Source organism: Melospiza georgiana, chromosome 3 (genome assembly GCF_028018845.1).
Source record: "Melospiza georgiana isolate bMelGeo1 chromosome 3, bMelGeo1.pri, whole genome shotgun sequence".
NCBI classification, from domain to species: Eukaryota; Metazoa; Chordata; class Aves; order Passeriformes; family Passerellidae; genus Melospiza; species Melospiza georgiana.
The window spans coordinates 78,667,182-78,688,058 of record NC_080432.1 but is presented as its reverse complement, the minus strand read 5'-3'; the positions used below and the strand labels follow the sequence as shown (position 1 = coordinate 78,688,058).

The window sequence follows — 20,877 nt, the reverse complement described above, 5'->3', positions numbered from 1 at the left end:
ATTAAATAAAATTACATAAAACTCTTGCCTAATTTGCACATGAGCTACAATTAAAAATGAACTTGTAGGAGAGTCATTTTCCAAAAAGTGATTTTTCTTTTCTGAGAAAAATAGATGGCCTTGCTTGTATTTCATCATATCAGTATTTTAAACAGAAAGGCTTTGTTAGCCACACTGTTCCTGGGAAGGCAGAAAGTAAATGCTTTGACAGTTTTGAAAACAAATTACTTAATCTGCAGGGAGCTGTTATTTTCAGTTCTTGTAACACAGCAATCAAAACCTTCAGGAGAAACTTATTTGCTGATTCTTCTCTAAAGAAACTACTGATTTTCTTATAAACAAGTAAAACTTCAGAGAAACTTACTTTCTGACGTCTCTAAAGGAACTACTGATTTTCTTGTAAACAAGTAAAACTTCAGTCTTATCTCTACATAGCCTGTTACTTGGCACAATTTAAGCAGTAAGGCACATTTTAATAAAAGTGTAAAAGGTTTTGGTAAAACTAAAAATATTTTTTTTTCATTTGTGCTCAGAGGATTATGTGGTTTTTATATATGCCCAGGGCAAGTTGAGAATACACAAATAAAAAATACACAAAGTACAGATATTTTGTACTTTGGTTTTACTAGGCCTTGCAAAATAGCGGAAGGACAGAAGTCCTTCCTGAGAAAAGTAATTGTTGTTAATGTGATAAACAGTACTTGAATTATTATGAAATAGTTTAATTTTTTCCACAGGGTGGTATATGTATTTTTTTTTCTCAGCTTTATCTGTGACGTTCTTCCAGAGAAGAGCCAGTTTTTAGTAGTTCTGTTATTTAGTCCTCTGTATGACCAAACACACTCATTTTGAGATTACTAAGCAAAAGATCTATCACTGCCTATGTAAATCTTAAAATCATGTTCGAGTTTTCAAAACTGAATTTTTACTTTAATTAGTCCAGCCTCCATCTCATCAGCCACAAGCCACCCCAAAAAAGGCAGAATGATGCGAAGGCAAGAAGGGGAGGTGATCTTCAGGCTTTTTCTGGGATGGGGGGGAAACAGAAAACCCCACAACAAAACAGATTGGACATCCAAGAATGGAGATGGCTGAAATCACCAGTCTCTTTGGGAAGCCTTAACCTTTCCTTTCAGCACATCAAGTTAAGGGAATATTTTGTTCTTTATCATTTCCCTGCAGTCACACAGCGGACTGGCTATTGCTGGTGCACAGGCAGATGGATTTACAGCTGCTTCCAGGGCACAGAAGTAATTCAGGGATGGCAAAACACACAGTAATACCTGAGTGAACTGTGGAAACCACACAGCAAAGTTGATTGGTCTAAACACAGGAATTTTGGATGATACCCTCAGAAGGGTACCCACAGGGTATGAAGTTTTATCTCCAGGAATCTTGTAAGTGCTTGCTTTCTTCATGGAGAACATGCCCACAGGGAAACTCTACAGCTTATGTCATCCCATCTTGTTATACCTTTACAACTGGAAGAACCCACCTATGCAGGTCCCTTTGTCCTTGTAAAATGATGTAATTTCCTGCTCTGATTTCCCTTTTGGAAAGGAGTTTGTCTTTCTTAAGTGAGCTCAAATTGCTCTCCAGAATCAGACCATGTTTGCAAGCCTGGAACGTAACCCAGCTTTTTTAGTAATGCCCTCAGGGTCTGAAATGGCATTATTTTAAATTGCAGAGAGGCGTATCAGTGGGATAGTTGTGGATCATAGAATAAATTTGTTTTGCAGCAACCCCCATGCTGGTAACCAGAGCTTCAGCATGCAGAACACGAGCCCGTCTGCATGAAGTGCCTGCAGGCAAAGGGAGCCCACCAGAGCTGCCCATGGGCAAAAAGAGGCACAAACAGCTACAGGCACGAGCAGCTACATAATTGTCACACGTTTTTCATACTACTGCACAGCTCAAAGGGGAAAAAAATAACCCTAATAGACAGTCTAACTAGGTCTGTATGGAAAGGGGTTAAAGGCTGACCAGAGAAAGGCAGAAGGAGGGGATGTAGTGGAGCTGTATGTACATTGTAGTTAAACCCAGCACACTTTCAGCTGGCAGGGCCTCTGGGCACCTGGAATTGCTTTCTTGCCCTGGTGTCTGCCCAGTCAGGTGGATGTGAGCTGTCCTCAGGCTCTTGGGTGGGTCCTGGCCCCACGGGGTGTGGTTGCTCAGGGTGGTGAGCTGAAGAAAATTACCTGGGTGTAGGTGTGGCTCAGTGTAGGTGGATAAGTGTTGAAGCATAAATTTGCCCTCACCTCAGCTTCTCTCTTAACTTCATGCTTCCCAACCGAGAGCCCTATCCCATGGCCTGGGGTCTAACAGTGTTAATACCAGCCAGGCTGGGGACAGATCCCCAGGTTCAGAGCCTTTCCATCTCAGCAGGTGTAACCTATAAGAGGACACAGAGCAGATGGCACTAAGCAAGCTGTGCAAAGTCTTTCCCAAAAAGTGACTCTTTGCCAAAGTAAATTACCATCAGTTGTCATTTAAATGAGAATAAGCTTCACTGATTACTTTTTGCATAATCATTCAGAATGAAACCAGATGTTCCTCAGGCCATGCTTTAAAGCTGCAATGCACATTTAGAGGTAGGCAAGAAAATTCTCACAAGAAAAAGGATATTGAGTCTTGTTAGTGAACTGGTTTATCTGAAAAAAACTTATCTTTTATTTGTGATGAAAGTATATTTCTGAATCAGAAGCCATTTCCCAGCTGTTAGACAAAGCTATACAAAGCTATATGGAAATTGCAATCCCAGCAATGTTAATATTGCCCCAGCATGAGTCAAGCTTTCGTTTGTTTTTAAAAAGGAACAGTAACTTCCCTTCAGGAAGACTGCTCTGAACCACAGTTAGGTTTGGGCAAGTGTTTTAACAGAATGAATTTCTGGGTTTAATTATTTTAATTTTACTTGCTTGGTACCTTTACGTTTCTTGATGTGGCACATTTTCAGTCTACAGCCCGGAATCTGGTTTGCAGTGTTGTATGAGGCTTCAGAAGGAAGCAAATCACTCTATCTAAATCATCAGAGAAATTCTTTTTGGTTATCCAGTCTGTTTGAAATTGTCAGGGCATCTCCTTTTCCTCCTAGCTTATAAGACCTAAAACACCCCCACCTATGTAGGTTTCTTCCTGCTGAAAGAATATTTATAGCATTTCTGACCTTTGAATGAACTTTGAAGAATCAATAACAGCAAAGTGGAAAGCAGGTCAGCAGCAGTTTTCCTCTTGACTGAGTGTAGCCAGTATTCAGCTTGGAATATCTAATATATGTTAGCAACTACCATAAACATTTAAGCAGCATTTTTGCAGGAAATTTGCAGACTTCTGTAGTGCTGTCATGTAGCTGCCATCTGAAGGATACAAGGCCAGAGCCATTGGTGTCATTGATGGGTTTTTAAGTTGTTGTGTGTCAGTTTTTTACAGAACTTCTACAAAAAGCCTTGAAAGGTGGTGCTGAAGAATTATTTTCTTAGCTGTATTTTGCTGCTGGACAAATGTAAGCAAATTAGAAACTGTTATGACTCACCACAACTGAAACACCATCCGTTTCCTTCCACTCCAGATTAGAATAAAAAAATGGACAGTCACTCCTTGATGTGTGAGCACAAGCAGCCATATGAGATGGTTCAAGACAAGATTTATCCATTCAGAGTTGTTATCCCTATGACCCTACAACTCAAATAATTTAAAGGACCTTTCCTAATTCCTCAAATTCATGAAGTTCCTTCCAAAATCAAAGTGTTCCCATAATGAACTAGACATCTCAGTGCTGTTTCCTGCCTCCTTCTAAAGGGGAAATTAATTGCCCTTTATTTCATTGCCTAAAAGCAAAGTTTCTCACTTAATTAAATCCTTTCCTTCTCCACAGCTGGCACCCCAGAAAATTCTTGTTGCACTGTCTTTTGCCTACCACAGGTTCCTGGCCAACTAGTTCAGATTGTAACTGTGCATTAGAAGCCTAAATTCCAAGTGCCTTGAGGTAAATGAGATGAATCTCATTGCTAGGGGTGACAGTAATAGCTCTCACAGAGCAAGAGGTCTTCTGCCTTGTAATTAGAGTGAATTTTTGCAGCCAGGACTTCCCTTCATGCCATTCCATAGAGGTAGCAAGCAGGATTTTGCTCTTTACTGGAGCCTCCTGAAACTGCTGTAATACATAGGGCTTCTGTTTGCAAATACAATGTCATTATTCAGAAAATACCTCATAAAAGCTTAATTTTTCTCCAGTATGTTCCTGATTAACTGAAATGGAAAGACAATGATAGCGATACAAATCCTCAAAAATTTAAAAAAAACTTTATAACATCTCAAAAGAGTTGTTTTCATAAGTTTCTTTTTCTATGTCCATGTCATTTGAAGATTGTGTCTACTTGTTCAGCCAACCATCCAAATATGTCTAAAAATACGAGGAATATAAAATAAATTTACTGTTATGACAACTTTTGTTTGTTCAGAAGTTGTTTGATCAAAGGTTTTAATAGTCAGGAAATTACAATTTTTTATTAACGGATGCTAACGTATTTATTGTTATTGTAATTAATGTTACATTCCTGAAGAAGAACAAAGGAAAACATTTCCACACAAGTTTTACATAAATTGTTAACGTCAACTTTGAATTTCCTTGTTTTTTCCTAGTTTATAAAACAGCCTTAATATAGAATCATTTTGTCTCCATTTCTCCAAATTTGTAGATTCATAATATTAAAGAATGGATTCATTCCTCTCTCCACATACCCATTTCCTTCTTTTTGCTTATTTTTTAATTTCTTTCAAAGATCAGTTTATTTCTCCATGTACATCTTCAGTGCTCTTAAAACATAAAGCTGTCTTAGCATTTCACTGTTCTCCAAAATTTGTATTTCATCTTTCAGCAGTCTCTAACCAAGTGGAAGTTGCTCTTTTCCTCTTATTCCTAACACATTTTAAGTGCTTTGAAAAATTCTCTAAAGCAAGAGAAAACCTGAAGTTCTGATGTTACACCTAAGTCAGATCTAAGTACACCTAAGTCAGATCTAGATTGGTTTCTAACTCTTCTGTTTCTAGCATAATATTAAGACATGGTTGAGATTAAATAACAAAATCAACCTTTTGTTTCACCAGTTTAATAGACAAGAGACATTCATATTAATACTTCTAATGAAATTGTAGTTTATTGGTTCATTGAGACTGCTATTTTGGCTCCAGCAAGAAGCTAAACTTCATCTGGCAGTAACACAGGGATTTGAAAAGGCAACAAGGTTACGTGGACACTGGGACAAATCCATGCTTTGAAACCAGCCAGAGACAAAGCCCATGGCAGAGCTGGGTGATTCAGTTTCTACTGAATTTTCTAATTTGCTGACACTGCCAGAGTGGGTACATGTCAATTTGGGTTATACCACCATCAGCAACATTGGGGTTGTTGTACGCTCATCATTTGTCCACTCATCATTTCTTCAAAACTGTATGATAACTGGAACTGCTCATTGTTTGTGCTGATCTAAGGCTGGTGAATGCCCTTAAGAGCTACTTCAGTCTGTTTTGTTGGGTTTATGTCAGTGCTTAAAAACTGTGGGTCATTTTTATGCATGGCAAGGTACATGCTGTCTCTTACAGTTTGTTTTATCTTATGGTTTCACCTTCATCTGTAGCAGCTCCATCAGTCTGGTCTGTGTGGCCTCCTGCCTTCACTGCTGCAGTGTTTGGGTGGCAAAGGCCATGAATTTAAGTCCTTAGGTCTTCTTCTGTAGTCAGTGCACACGAGGCTCAGCTGCTTCTTTTCTCACAAATATCTGCCTACCCCCAGCTACCAAACACCTTGACTGAATCCACGGTCAGTACCAGAACTGGAGCCAGACACTGGAGCTGGTTTAATGTCAAAATAGACCAGCTGTGCACAGGCAGCTTCTCTCACATCTCACAAGTACAGGAGGATGGGCTGGTGTCACTAATAGCATGCAATTTGGCTTGGTGATTTCAGAAAATGATGAGGAGCAGGAGGCTCTGCTGTCACTGGACAAGCCTGGTTGGTATTCCCAAGGTAATGCTATCCAGCTTTATGATCTACTGAAGAAGATGACTGGCAAGTTGGACCCCAAGGTATGTTACAAGTGAGAGTAAATCTTTCTGAAAATACCGTTTCACTCAAGAATTCACCAGACAAACTTTTCATTATAGTTATTGATGTGATTGGTTCTGCAGCCCAGAACTGGAAGTAGCATATTTGTCTTCTTATCAGTAGACTATGTTATCTTTCTAGATGTAAATTTTCTGTATGCAGGGTAAACATTTCAGCAGCTTTGGGAAGAATCAGGCTGTAATCAGGAAATACCCCTGAGGAAATAGATCATAAAGATTAAAAGACAGCATCAGTAAAAACTAGGAGTATGTTAAGTACAGGTGTGGATAGGTAAAAATGCCACTAAAGATGGTGTAACAACATTCTTCCTAGTGAATAAATGCCTCCCTGGACACAGAAGAGTTTTGAGTCACCAATAAGAATGTTCTGTCTTGTTTCCAGTGTAGTCTAAAACTTGTTCCAGTTTAGTGTATTTTTTTGGTAATCTTTCTATGGCTTCCCTTCAGGCTATTTCTGTCAGCCAAAAAACTCACACTTCCTTTTGCTGGTCCCAGTTAGGCTTCCTTTTCCAATGCCCCTGGAGGGTGAGAGCAAGGAGGGTGTGTGGGGCCAGCCTTTCCCTGATGGAGCTGGTTGAAGATAAAGCCCCAAACTTGACATTAATAGGATCTCTGCATGTCTTGACCAAGTGTAAACATGGAGGAATTTTTATTAGGTCATTTGAAGGCTCTTTTTCTCTCTCTGTGAAATGCAGTTTGCTTGTGTTTTCCTCATATACAATGAACTTCTAATTTGCTTCTTCTCTCACAGGTTGTTTATTTTGGTGACAGTATGCACTCAGATATTTTCCCAGCTCGTCACTATAGCAACTGGGAAACTGTCTTCATCTTAGAGGAGCTTCTAGGGGACGAAGGTATAGTGCCTGCAAAAGATGAATCTGAGCCACTGGAGAAGAAAGGAAAATATGAGGTAAGGGTTCCTGCAGAAGTTTCCTGGAACAGAATAAAGTAAATTACAAAAAAGCCTCATGTCACCTGCGCTAGGAATGAACCTGTGTGTCTTACCAGGGTGCTGGCAGCATCAGCATCCCCCACAGATGTGTCCTCCTTGCCTTACCAGGAGGATGCTGTTCTGTCCCAGCTCAGCAATGCATGGGTGACGCAGCTCCTCTCCCTGGAGCTAAACCATGGATCTCAGAAAAGGGGCTGTGTGTGCTCTCCCTTAGCAAGAACCTTTTTAGTAACAAGATCCCTCCATCCCACAAGGAAAAATTTCAAGCCCAGTTATCACAAGTCCAGTGTCTGAACTCTGCTGAGTTCATGGCGTTTCCCTGTGTGTTGTGGCCAGCTGTAAACACAGAGGAATTTTTATTACATTGTTCTGAAGGTTGCTTTCTCTCTATGTGAAATATGGTTTGCTTGTGCTGTCCTTGTATACAAATAATTTCTAATTTGCTGCTTCCCTCACAGGTTGTTATTTTGGTGACAGCTGTGCTCAGATAAGAGGGGCGGCTTCAAAATCTAGCCCAGTGCAGACTTACTGATAGTTACCTCAGATAAATAATATGATTTTCAGGTTGATCACTGCTGGGAAGCAGGGCCTTAGCACTGCTGTCACCCTTTAATTCTCCCACAGAAGGTTGAAGGTTACTATGGCTTATCCTTTCTTCTGCTCCCAAAGTAGATAGAAAACAGCACTGAGATGGGTGATGAGGCAGCACTGTACCTCCAGCATGTCCCATGTAGGTAGGAACTACAGCAAGGCTTCACTCTCCATTTGGAGTGTCTCTTCATTTCATATGCTACTAAATAAATAGGTCGTTTTCTTCTAATTGCAGAAAAATACTGATGCTTTTCATACATTTCTTTGTAACGCACTAAACTTTATTTTTCTTTTAAAATAATTACTCTTTGTGATTAAAAGTTGGCTTACCAATAGAAAAGATCTGGGAGGTGTGTTTATACTTGGTGTGTTTTTAATCCAAGCGTTATAAAAGCTCCCGGTTTTAATGTAGAAAAGGGTCTCTTCAATGGAACTAAAACAATATAGATGTGATATCTTTATCTTATTTTTTTAATAGACGTATCTCATATTTTCCCCCACTACCCTGATTTCTAAACTATAGTCAGACAAAGACATTTCAGTCACTGAAATAAGGAAATGTAATCATTAATGTTTAGGCTTTTTCCTGGGTTGTAAATAAACAAAAATGAAGTAAAAAAAATTTAGTATCAAGAGAATGTATTTCTCAGTAGGAAGAGGAGGTGGGGGAGGAGGAGCTGGTAGCACATACAGGTTAATACAATTTGATTTAAATAATTAATGCTTTAAAAATAACTCAAATCCTCCATAAATTTGTTCATTCTCTGACTGGAGATTCTGCTGCATTGCTGCATAAAACTTAAGGTTTGGGGGATTTGTTCAACATGGTTTCTTAAGCATGTTCAATATATGCTTTCAAAGCACACATTTTTAAACAGAGAGACAGAAGGTGGTTCTTTTCCTGGAAGTACAAAGGGTAATGGATTGGTTTGTTTCTGAGCCCACAATGATGATTTGGTTTTCCCTTGTTGCGACACCTCTGCTCACAAGATCCATCTTCTCTATCGCAGCAGCTGTCAAGCAGCAAATTGAGACTTTTTAGACAGGTGCTTGACATTTCACTGACACTGTAGCACTCCTGACAAGAGATTGCAGTATCTCAGGGAGACACCACCCCTGCCACACACAGCCCCTGTTCCCCTTACATCCGCTACCAGTGACAGCAAGCAAGCAAGGGAGAAATGAATTGCGTTGATTAAAGGAACCTGAACCAGGGGGGCCATGGCAGGTCAGTGGTGTTATTTCATTACCAGGCTGCTCACTGGAGTCTGAACAACAGGTCACATCCATATCTCTGCAGTTGACTGGGCACCACTAACTTAACAGGACTAGTTCAAAGGGACTCCCTTTACAAAACTATGAGAGTTTTATTTTCATTTCCCCAAGCAACTTCTCCCATTAACCCTTTGGTTAAGAAGGGAGAAAAGCCAATTCAAAGGATTGTACAAAGTCAGGTGTTTCTGGAAAGTTAGTCACAGATTAGATTTCATCTGGTTAATCAGCCTTAGCATTCATTGGCAATAAAATACAGTACTACTGTAGATTTTCCATGCCATGCTGTGTGTGCAGAGAGGGACTGAAAACTTAATACATGGTGCAACTCTCAATGCTATCACTCTTTGCAAAATACTATTAAAGTAAGAAAGTATTACTTTAATTGGTAATTGCATCTTTCAGAAAGAAATGACAAAAATCTGGTTTTAGTTGTTTGACTGGTATTTCATCACTAACAGTGAGAGGGGAAGAAAACAACCTCCTCACACACCAAGTGGGAGACTTGTGATTTCCATTTTCATTTGCAGTTTTTGTCTTTTCCCTTCAATTAAATGCATGATATAAGCCAGATACACATAACTGTGAAATTATGGTAACAACTGCAGTTCTTTTAAGTGTGTGAGTCATAACCAAATAAGCAGAGAATAGCAAACTAAAAACTATGCAGTTACTTGGCATCTAAGTAAATTGCAGCATGCAGGGTGAATAAAAATACAAGGCATTGTGTTGAAACAAGATTTGCCTCCCTCCTAGAATTGGGGGTTTGTTTGTTTGGCTGGAGGCTTTGGTTTTGCATTCTGTTCTTTAAATGTGTGATCAGTTCCATCAATGAAAACTCAAAAGGAAAGCTGGAATTTGTCCCAGGATTTCGAAGAAAATTATTACAGAGGAGCTGTCAGTGTGTAAATGAATGGCTTATATGAATGAATGGAGCATAAATTAAATAATTCATTGGTGGATATACATGATAATTTTGTAAGTAGAAGGGAAAATGTAATTTTTACAAGATTGACTGGTTTGTTGTAGAAGTCAGGTCTGTAATCCCTGTATTTCCAGACAAGGCTATTTCCTTTGTGCCTTTTGGCTCTGTTTGTCTTTTTATTCCTGTTTATCTTTGGCACAAATCTAACAGTACTTTCTGGAACAACCTGAGGTGTTGTTGTGAAGCCTGGTGTGTTAAAGCCATATTCCTAGGGCAACACCCTGAAGTGCAGCACATTTTACTTTAAATTTGCTAATAGCGATCCCTGTTGTAGTTTAGCTACAATATTCATGTGTGAAATGTTTCGTATTTGCATGATGTGTAGGAGGGCAGTTTCTGTGCAACAGAATTCAGACCAGTGGCTGGTTTGTCCATTTGTGTGATTCAGGGACATCCCATCGTTGTGCTCAGCACAGCTGTGCTGACAGAAACATCTCAAATACTATTACACCAGAAAAACAGTGTTTTGAGCATTATTTTTTTTTTTGTGGCATCAAGAATCAGTGGTGTTACCTCAGGACAAAGCATACAATCATCAGTATCATCACCACTCATACTGGATGTATTCCTCAGGCTCTGTGCTTGCTATGGCATAGACAGCAAATCTGCATCTAAATAAAGCCCTTAAAAATACTATTTATCTTCCACTCCTCTCTCCTTTACATCTTTCATTCTTTCATCTCTTTACCAAATGTAGAATATAGAGCTTGGCTCCCTGCTAATTAGTATTTTAGAAAGGTCATTTGTAAGCTAACTAATCAGCGCTACCCAAGGGTCCTATGAACAGATTCTGTCAATTCTGCTAACAGGCCCTATTTTTCTAGAGTTAGCAAAGCAAAGATGGTAGCATGTACTTCAGGTGTTTTGACTTTGTGGAAGGCCCTGGGACTCGGGAATTTCTGGTACCATCCCTATTTTCCTGAAGTGTAGATGTTTTCTTCAAGGCTTTGTACCCTCAACTGGCACAATCAACATCTGACCTGACCTGCTGGTGTCTGACCAATATGCCTGAGAGCAAATCCATATGCCAGGGGAATTTGCATGAGAAAGAGGGACTGCCCAGCACTTTCCAGGATCTGCTGTCCTGCTGTGAGAGCAAATTCTGTGTCTGGGGACTGCAGGAGTGGCTGATGCATCTTGCAGAGCTCATCAGCCCTGCTGCTGGGCATGGCCTCCAGGCATGTGAGCAGCCACAGGGAGAGGAGCCTTTTCTCATTTCACAGATGTACAGATTCGTGGTGTGTGGTCTGTCCTTCATTGCAGGCTCTGATGTGTGCTGCAGGTGAGATAAGGACATTTTCAGGGCATCAGTTAGGGATGGAAGGGGGAGCAATGTCAGATGTTCCTAGGGTTGTGGTCAAAGTTTTGAGTGCTCTTTCCAAATTTTAAATCGAGATTTAGACTACCAGACCAGCCTTGTCATGTGTAGATAAGCCAGCAGCAAAATGATGGGAGCTCTGCACTAGGTGGTGACAAGTCTCATATCTAACCGGGTTTGATTTCACCAAGGGCTTGGGTTGTAAATCCAAAATTTAACTCCCTGCTCCTTAATAAAGAAAAAAATCCCACTCTAGAAACAAACTTCTGTAAAAATCAGTTCATTTCCTCAGGTTACATTTTTAATTGTCCACTGAACTAACCATCCACTTCAGAAAGCAGAACCCTCACATCTTTTCTCTTATCAATAAACAGGACCCCGTCTTTTGTACAAATGCTTATGTGGGCCAGTAGTGGGGTTGTTGTTTTGATTAATCACCTGAACAGCTGTAACAGCCTTAAGAGTTTTCTGCATGTGTCATCCAGCTGGCAAACAGATTTTAATTCATCACAGCATCTAAACTTAATTATAACTGATGTAGAGTCCTGGGATTGGCATAGAAAGATAAGATTTAGTGAGGGAAAAAAGAGACTAACATGCTGTCCCTTTGTGCAAGGCATTAAAAAACAAACAAAAAGCCCAGGACTTAAGTTCAATGCTTATTTTGAAACAAAAAAAAAGGAGTTTTTTTCCAATTTATTTACATCAGAATACAGAAATTGATATCTACATTTGTTGAAATCAGTACTTCCCCCCCATTTAAACTCAGAGGATAAACTGTAGCACTGACTGATGGAAGTGTGGCTCTGTGTTTACTGGTGTGGTCTGTTTGGCTGCCTCAACCACTTCCTTGTGATCAAAAGATAGAGGCCTCTGTCATAAACACAGATTATTCCAGCAGGTTGTCAAAACTGTTAAGAGAGAGGTTAAATGGAGAATAAAGTACGAAAGTTCACAAACCTGGAGGCACAAACTGCTGTATCTGTTCTGCAAGTCTGAATGTTACTTTGCACACAAATTACTTTAACAGATTTTCTATAGTGTAGTTTTGTTTCCCGTTTTTTCATCTTTCTGTAGATGTGTCCGGGCATTTTATTCTGATTGCTCATGGCAGTATATAGCAGGTTTCAAGATGAACTTGTAAAAAGTCAGTTTTTCCAGTGCTGCTTTAATGTTTTTTTTAAAACAGATGTTGTTGTCTGAAAATATGTATTTAAAAATTATTTTAAAATAATAATAATAATTTTTAAATTACTGTATTCCACAATTTTCTAGGCAACTGACTGTCTCTCCATGGATTCTGTGGCTCTGTTTTCACTCATTCCCCAGCTCAGAAACAGATAACACAGGTGGCATGGTGCATTCTTTGCAGTTACTCCACCCAGCATGAGGAAGCTCCTTTTCCCCCAGGAGGAGATCCCAGCTGTAACACAGCCTCTCCAGCAGAGAAGCAGAGCAAGCAATTCACACTATCATAAACAGAAAAACAGGGAAAATAGAAGGCGTTTTCTTAAAAGGTTTAAAAACTATTTACAGTTAACTTTTTATGTCCTAGGGAATCCATAAATTGTATAAACAGGAACTTGGGGACTTATGGGAAGAAGATTCTTATTGTTGTTGACTTTATATTTTAAAGCCACATTGCTCCTGAGATACAATATAGGGCTTCCCAGACAATCAGAAAAACTAGAGTTCCCTATGCTTGTGGATAAATAAAGATTTTTTTTTTTTAAGCTTATATATTTATTTATTTTTCTTTCAGGAAGATCAGCTCAAAGTTCCTTACTTTGTATCTAAACAGTGGGGCTCTTTCTTCATGGACAGATTGCCAGGCCTGGAAAATGCAGAGGAGACCTTAGTTCACACGTGGTCCTGTAAATGTATTAGCACTTACAGCACTATTGCAATCCCTAGTCTGGAAGCAATAGCAGGTAAGGAAGATGTTTGGGGCTTTTTTCTAATGAACATGCAGTATTCATAGTAAGTTTGTAGTGCTGTAGACCTGGTTTTGAGATTGCACGTATCTAAAATACATTCAAAATACTCTGTTCATATCATGCAACACTTAGCACTCGTGGCCATTGATTACTTTGATGTTTGTGCTTTTAATTGTTGCCTGATACACCAGGGGTTTTGTTTGTGTCTGCAAATAGGAGGTGTTTAATTGATTCACTGTTAGAGATAGGGTGCAACATGTACCGGACTGTAGATTAGTTCCTGAATCTGGTCCCTACTTCCCCACTGTGATTTGCTGTTTCTGCTTTCAGTGGTGAGATACATTCGAAACAAACAACATGAAAAGTTACTTTGGGAGTGTTATACTTACAAAAACACAGATCTAGCTTGTTACACTTCCCCTATCAGCTTACTGTAATTTTGCAGCTACAGTACGTTCCTGGGATTACAAAGTGATGATGAGGACCCCCATGTGCTCCATTTATCATTTTGCATTACTAAACTTTGTCCACATGCATACCTGAAGGAAGAAACTAATTATTAAATGAATGAAGAACACAGCAAGCCTTTACTTTACTAACCCCTCCATTCAGCATCTGTTTCTTGCTTCATGCAGAAGACCAGGGAATAAAAGGTTTGTTGCAAGAGAGCATTTCAGGCTTGCCCAGCAGTAACTTCCACAGCAGGAACATGATAGACCTTTTCTTTGCAACCATATTTTACACACGTACTTACATTGTATGGATATCTCACAACAGAACAATCATAGACTGCCACAATTTATTTATGCCTCCCATATTTGCCATTTTGCAATCTATTTCAGCCCAAAGACACAAAAGCCCAAACATACCAAGGAAAATGCCAACAGAGAGATAATTTCTGTAAAACTCCCATCTAATACCCTTTCCAGGGTCATGCTTGCGTGTGGCTTCTTTTGGAAGTGTTGACCAAGAGAAAATGGTCAGCCACAGTCTGAAATTTCCCTCCCAACCACAGCTCAGTTTAAAGGACAAGCAAGGCTTCTCAACCTCAAATGTATGACAGTCTTTCCAGTTATAGATGAAAGGGTGCGAGCCCATAAGACATATCTGGGCAGTTAGTGATAGGATAGCTGCCTGCCATCAGCCATGGAGCTCCTGCAAAGCTCCTGTTTCTCCATGAGGAGGGACACCGTGTGCTGTCCCTCACTGCACTGAACCACTGCTGGGGCAGGGGGTCGTGTCTGTAAAAGTTAAACCCCAGTGCAAAAGGACAGGGGAGAAATAACGTTTTAAACTTGCAGCTGTGCACTGGACAGCAGACTCAAAGTTGAAGGTATGAGAACATCTCTGCTTTGTTACAGAGAGAGGTATTTCTTGTTTGTTTGTGTGGAAGAGCAGATGTTCATTATGGATGTTAAGGAATTCCTGACTCCTCTTGAATACCTTTCTCACTCCTGTCACAGCAAGCTGTGAGAATCCCTGCTCTGCCAAGCCCTGAAGTTTTTGGCTGCAGCTGTAAGTCATATCTTAGCTACAGCTATTTGCTAGAGGAGATTGAAATGGGTTATGCGAGTTTGATGCTCTCCCGCTTTTCCTTTCCCATTCATCTGCTTCAATTACCAGCAGAGGACTTTCCACTGCCAAGCTGCAAAAACTCAGGCCTTTCCTCAAGATCCCCTGAGCCCAGTCGTGCAGCCAGGCTGCCACGGTGCTGAGCACATGAGCCCAGCTCCCAGGCAGGATGTGCTGACTGCGTGAGCTCAGCTCAGGCTGGGCCTGCCTTGGCAGCACCTCGCTCAGCCTGACCCAGCCACACAAGCTGCCACCTTGCTGGAGGTGCCCTGCAACCTCCTGTGAGCTGGGGGTTCACAAGGGCTTCTCTGTCAACAATGTCTGACCTGGCTTTTGTACACATATGTGAGCAGTAGTAAGTGCCACGTACAAGTCAGGATGCCAACGGCTTGCGGTCTGCAAAAATATTTGGTGAAATGTGGCAGATGGCTGCAGTGCTGGCTTTAAGATTGATTCTTGTTGTTTGGCTGCAGTGAGTGTCTGTGCACAAAGAACAGCTTGGTTTACTTCTCGTGACACATTGAAAAAGATTATTCCAAAGACTATTCAGCATTACTGAATACTAGTAACTCACTTACTCAATACCAGTTCAAAGATGCTTTAGAAGTTCTGAACTTTAATCTCGCCTCTGGCAAGGAGGGTGTTACTGGGATTGCACGCTGTTCATCATCTAAACTCTCCTCAGATTCTCTGAAGAGAAACTGGCATTTTCTTTGTGCATGAAAGAGTATATTTCATTTATTGTTAAAATTCCTCAAAGGAGACCTTCTACAATACCTTCTGTGCACTTTCATCAGTTTGGATTGGAAGTCAGATACGTGTTATATTGACAGTACATGGTTAATAAAATAGTGGAAGCCAATGTCCCTACTTCTATTCTACATGCCTCACTCACAAATCCATCTGTTTCTCCACTTTTCCGACGTTGAGTCTCTCCTCATTTACAGCTCCCTTACAGATTTTTAAAGCACAATTATATCATAAGACAGATTTTCCAAACTGGGATGCATTACTGTGGGAATGTTGCTTTAGTGCTCCCAAATGGAAATTAAAGGTGTAGGGGTCTCTCTGAAGAATTACATTCTGCATAAACCACAGTTTCCAGGACATCTTTCTCCACTTCAGAAGGTTAGGTCTGAGCCAAGTAGAGGATGATTACTTTTATCTTTCCTACCTGAATAATCTGAACTTTACCCTCAAGGACAGTGACCACTATTCTGTGACCACATGATCACATTTCCAGATCCCCTTGTTAATAATTGTATTTCCTGCATCATATGGATATTCCAACAGTAATTTCAACAATTTCAAAGATACCATTTCTGACAGGTCTTTTGATTAACAGTTCTTTGATTAAAATATGATACGCATAGTTCAACCTAATGCTTTGCCTTTCAATCTCACTATATTTGGTATTTTTATAAAAGCCACACTTCAAAAAATTCCATGAGGAGTTTTAGAGCTATGGAGGAGATTTTTGTAAGGTTTTTTTGTCATTATAAAGAAAAGATTATGAAAGTGGGCTCTAAATTGTAATAAGGAGAACATAACTTCTTTTCTAATTTCATCATTCTTTACCTAATGTTGCAAATTTGTCTCATAACCTCTGAATGGTGAATTTTGTTATAGGATTAAAAATTACTACAAGCAAGAAAAGGAGATTGAGTGATGTTGCAGCTCAAGAGAATTTCATTTCAGAGAGGAATTAATGCAATTGTAAATTATGGAGACAGAGTTCATTTCACTCTTTGGAGAGATTTGATAACCAAGCTTGTGTCATGCATGAGGATAATGCATTTTTTTAATCTTGCATGCAATATGAAATTATATCAGGGTTTTCCCGTATGGCTGCATAAGTTTTTCTTCATGCCGTATTGTTATTACAGTTTGCTAGAGCTAGAGAAAAAAATCTCCATAATAATTAACCAAAGCTGTCTCTTTAAAGATGCCTACAGATCCCTGCCACTTTCTGCGGGAGTTTGAGTCGTCAGCCTGCTTGCTGTATAAATATAATGATAAAATTGCCAGTGAACCATGACAAAGAAGTTCATGTTTCTGCTTAGAGCTGCAAATTATCTGCACAATGGAAAGCTCAAGGCAGCCGTGGCTGGGGCTCCAGAACTGGCAATGTGCAGGTCGCAGATACACGGGTCTGCCAGCAGAGATCAACTACAAATTGCAAACTTCACACACCATCCTCCACATGTATTTTAAATGTGAATGCCCTGGAGGAATCAACTGTTATCATGGAAGACAAGAATTTTACTATGCTTGTGACATACTAATCACTGATCAGCCATATACTGATTTCTGTATCCTGAACAGCAACATTTGCAATTGTTGCTGAAGTGAAACCAAAAAAAAAAAAAAAATCCCCATATTTTTGCACCTTAGTTCTATGTTTTTTCATTGACATTACATCACCTAAAGTAAAATCCAACTCATTTTAGAATTAAATTACAGCAGTCCTTGCTGTAAGTAGACTGACAGTAACTGTGCTCTTATTCAAGTGATACAATAATATATAATTCCCTTAAACACATAGAACTATATTATGCATTGCTAGTTAGCAGTAACCTTTCATATTTAATGCCTTATCTTACAACTGTGCTTTTGCTTGACAGCTTCTGTGTAAGACTGTATCTATGCAACAGCATCTAGACACTAAGTTTATCAAAATGCTTTGAGGATTTAAACTGCTTTGGGAATTTGCTGTTACAAATAATAGTTGCTGCTACAAGGCCAAAGAGGTCATTTTTATAATTAAAGTTTTTATGCAAAAAAAGTACTCTTGCACTGGGTGGAAAATTGGTGTAAGTACACAACAGTAACATTTCCAAGGTTTTATGGCCCTGAGGTTTCATACAAGGAAAAAAAAAACAGATAATAAAGATAACTGAATACAGAGAAGATGTGTTCTGAGTGTATAAACAGCATCTTGATCTATGTGTCAGTTGAAAAACATCAGATAATGTAAATGTGATTCATCTGTTCCAGGAAACTAGTTTCGATATTCTCCTTTTAGAAGTAAAAAGTAAAAACATGCCCAACACAACCAACAGAAATAAGGCATCTATTTTTTTCAGCTGAAATAAACAGCATTTTAACCTTAAAAAATTATTGTTCAATAACTCAGGACTAGTTTATAAAACGTCCTTGGGACCTAGTTACTTCCCAAATGGTCTGAGACCTCATCTTTACCACAGGATTTGACCACTTGATAGTGATTTTCAGTGTAGAAAGGACAGTATTCAGTGTATTATGGTTTGATCAGGCTTTCCTTCCTCCTCCAGAAAGGTGTATTGACTTGTGCCCCTGAAGACCGTGTCAAATCATGCAGAACCCAAAAGATTACTTCCTAGCCAATAGCTGACAGAAATGTTCCTGCCATCGTTATTCTGCTCTATGAGATGTCAAAGTACAGCCACCTTGAAAAGATTAAAGGGAGAACTCATGAGCAACTCATTAAGAGAGGGGGAACCACTCAGTCATTCTGCTTTAAAGTTATCCTTCAACTCAGGCAGCATAATTTCATTTGCAGGCTGTAACTAAAGCTATAATTGGGTTTTGACCGGATCACAGGCTTATGGGGTGGGTTTAGACTGACACTTTATAAACCTTGGTTGTAATACAAAGTGTTGATAATTTTTGAGTGTGAAAACTAGTGGAAATAGGTAAATCACCAAGTATTGAAAATACTTGTCTGACCACATCGAAATTGAACATAACTTGCAACCTCACATGTGAAAAAAAAAACATTGCTGGAAGGACATTTATGTACTCTGGACTGGTGTGTAAAATATTCCCTCTAGATTAAGATGGTCTCACATGCCCAAAAAACTATGTAGGCCTTGACTTCATGTGTGTTTGTGTGCAGATTTTTATTTTAAGGTAAACAATGTTTGTCACCTCTCCAGAAAAAACAAATCAGGGAAAGGGAAAGAAAACATTTGTTTTACAATAGAGGGGAACATGATGAGATTAACCCATCTCATGAGTTTGGAGAGGAAGGTTGCTCTTGGTGAGTTTACCTCAAAATGAAAGTAAAGGGGTGTATCATCTCCACATTTGTCTTAATGTAGCTCCTTCACAGTCTCAAAATGCCGCTCTTTTTTGTTTCTTTTTAATCAACCAGAAATTCCTGTCAGCTCAAACAATTGCTTCTTGAACCTACCTCAGAAGCCCTTCCTCCTGCTCCAAGATCCAGAATGAATCATTCACACACAATAAATTAATTAACAGATCCCTGAAAGACTAACACATCCTGGTAGGATCTTGGCATTCTCTCAGGATTTTTTTTTTTAGTTAAAGTCTTCACCTAGATAATTAAAAATATTATACTACAATATTTTCTTCTGATTATTTCCAGATCAAGCAAAGAGCCACACGCGTCTATTTCCTTACAAGACTTTCAAAAACCACTGCTTAAATGAAAACAAAAATGAGAAACATTTCCCTCACATAGAAATAATGAGTTTTCTCATGAAAGCCCAAAAGAGCAAAGGAATTTCTAAGGCTTTCCTTCACTGCAGACCCTTATCAGACTCGGCTGCGAGTCAGTGCACGCCTTGTGCACAGCTGTTTTGCTCAGGAAGGGGTCAGCGGTCCCTTGGCCATAGGGTAGACCCAAAGCAATGTGACTTGTTATTCCCAAGATAATTACAGGAAAATTGCACACCACAAGCAATCTCAGCAGCCACGATGGGACAGTCATTCCATTTCCCCAGGCACTTGTCCATCTGCAAAACTGGTAGTGAAGCTGCTGCTGCACATATCCCTGCAGTTTGCCACTTGGGTTTTCTCCAATGGCACTGTGTTAGACACCACAGAAAAGTAACCAGTGGCAAACCTCAGTGGCACTGAAGCTCTGGCTCAGGCCGAGCTCAGGCCACAGATGTCTGTTGGCAGTGCCACGGGCATGATCTCCAACCAATACACCTGTGTTGGCAAAAGCTCTTGTGCAAGTAGAACAGCAAACCTGCACTTTGACTGAGAATAGTTTTAGTCTTTATTCCTGCATGGCCTGGGGTAAACTGCACTGGCTCATATCACCAACTATATCCAAACTCAGAAGCTTTCTCCTGCTATGGAGCAAACCTTTATTAAGGAGTCCCCCCTTTCCCATACGACACCACTCAGATACTCCCTCCTCTCATAAGGAGTATGCAGACAGCAGCACTGGCATTCATGTAATTGACAGAAGGAATGCTTTTCTCATGCTGACTTCTCTCTTTCAGCAAACATCTGACCTCCAGTTTAGGAAAATCAACCTTGGGAGTTTTTCTAAAAATAACTGCTATCGGATAAATCTACTTGTGGCCTTGGGATGTTTTCTTTTTGCCTCTAGTATGCTGTCTCACATCCTGATCTATTAGTGCAAGTGCTGCTTTGACTGTTGCAAAATAGAGATGAGTCAGGAGATAAAAAACGTTTAACATTTAAGATAAAGCAACAACACCTGTTACAGGTTACCCACAGACTGGCAAGTCAGGTCACCCAAAGGCACAAACTGGTGAGTTCCCCTGCAGCAATTGTGCTTACTCCATTGCTAAGGAATAATTATTAGAAGTTCATCTTTAAGAAATTAATATTTTCTTTCATCAGTGATTTTGAAATACAATGAAAGATTCACGATGAAGCTTCTAAGCCAGTGTCAATTATGGAAAATCCTGTAAGAGGAAAAGAATTTATACTAGCTGATGGTTTGCCCTCTGCCCCTATAATTACCTCACCCAGATGATGAGATGTAAGATAGAGCTATGACGGTGTTTTCTGAAATTTGACACAATTAAGCAGTTTAAAGATTTTTTTCAAACTTGGGTATCACTAACAAAGTTTTAGTTCTCTTCCTCATGTCTTTTCCTTGGTGATAATCAGGAGGATATATTTGGATTCACTTAAGAACACAACCCTGCTGTTTACTAGGAGGCTTCTGCAGCATCTGGCGCCAGCCCTGCTCACTGGCAGGGAGCAGACCTCAGGGTGGGAGGGGGAGTTCTGCTTTCTGTAGAGCTTCTCACTCATCCCAGGGATGCTGCTGTGGTGTCATGATGAAAAAATGTTGGCTTTGCTTTTGTTGGTCAATACTGAAAAATTATTCCTGACATTTCTGCTGTGTGTTTTGGAA

The 20,877-nt window shown here is 39.7% G+C and overlaps 1 protein-coding gene across 1 annotated transcript in view; it reads left to right on the top strand.

Moving 5' to 3' along the window:
* The window catches only part of NT5DC1 (5'-nucleotidase domain containing 1), a 128,010-nt gene that overhangs the window by 101,204 nt on the left and 5,929 nt on the right, over positions 1-20,877 (top strand). Inside the window, exons 9-11 of the mRNA XM_058021427.1 lie at positions 5,966-6,084; positions 6,875-7,033; positions 13,004-13,172. Coding sequence (XP_057877410.1) covers positions 5,966-6,084; positions 6,875-7,033; positions 13,004-13,172 — 447 coding nt within the window. The remainder of the gene's footprint in view (positions 1-5,965; positions 6,085-6,874; positions 7,034-13,003; positions 13,173-20,877) is intronic.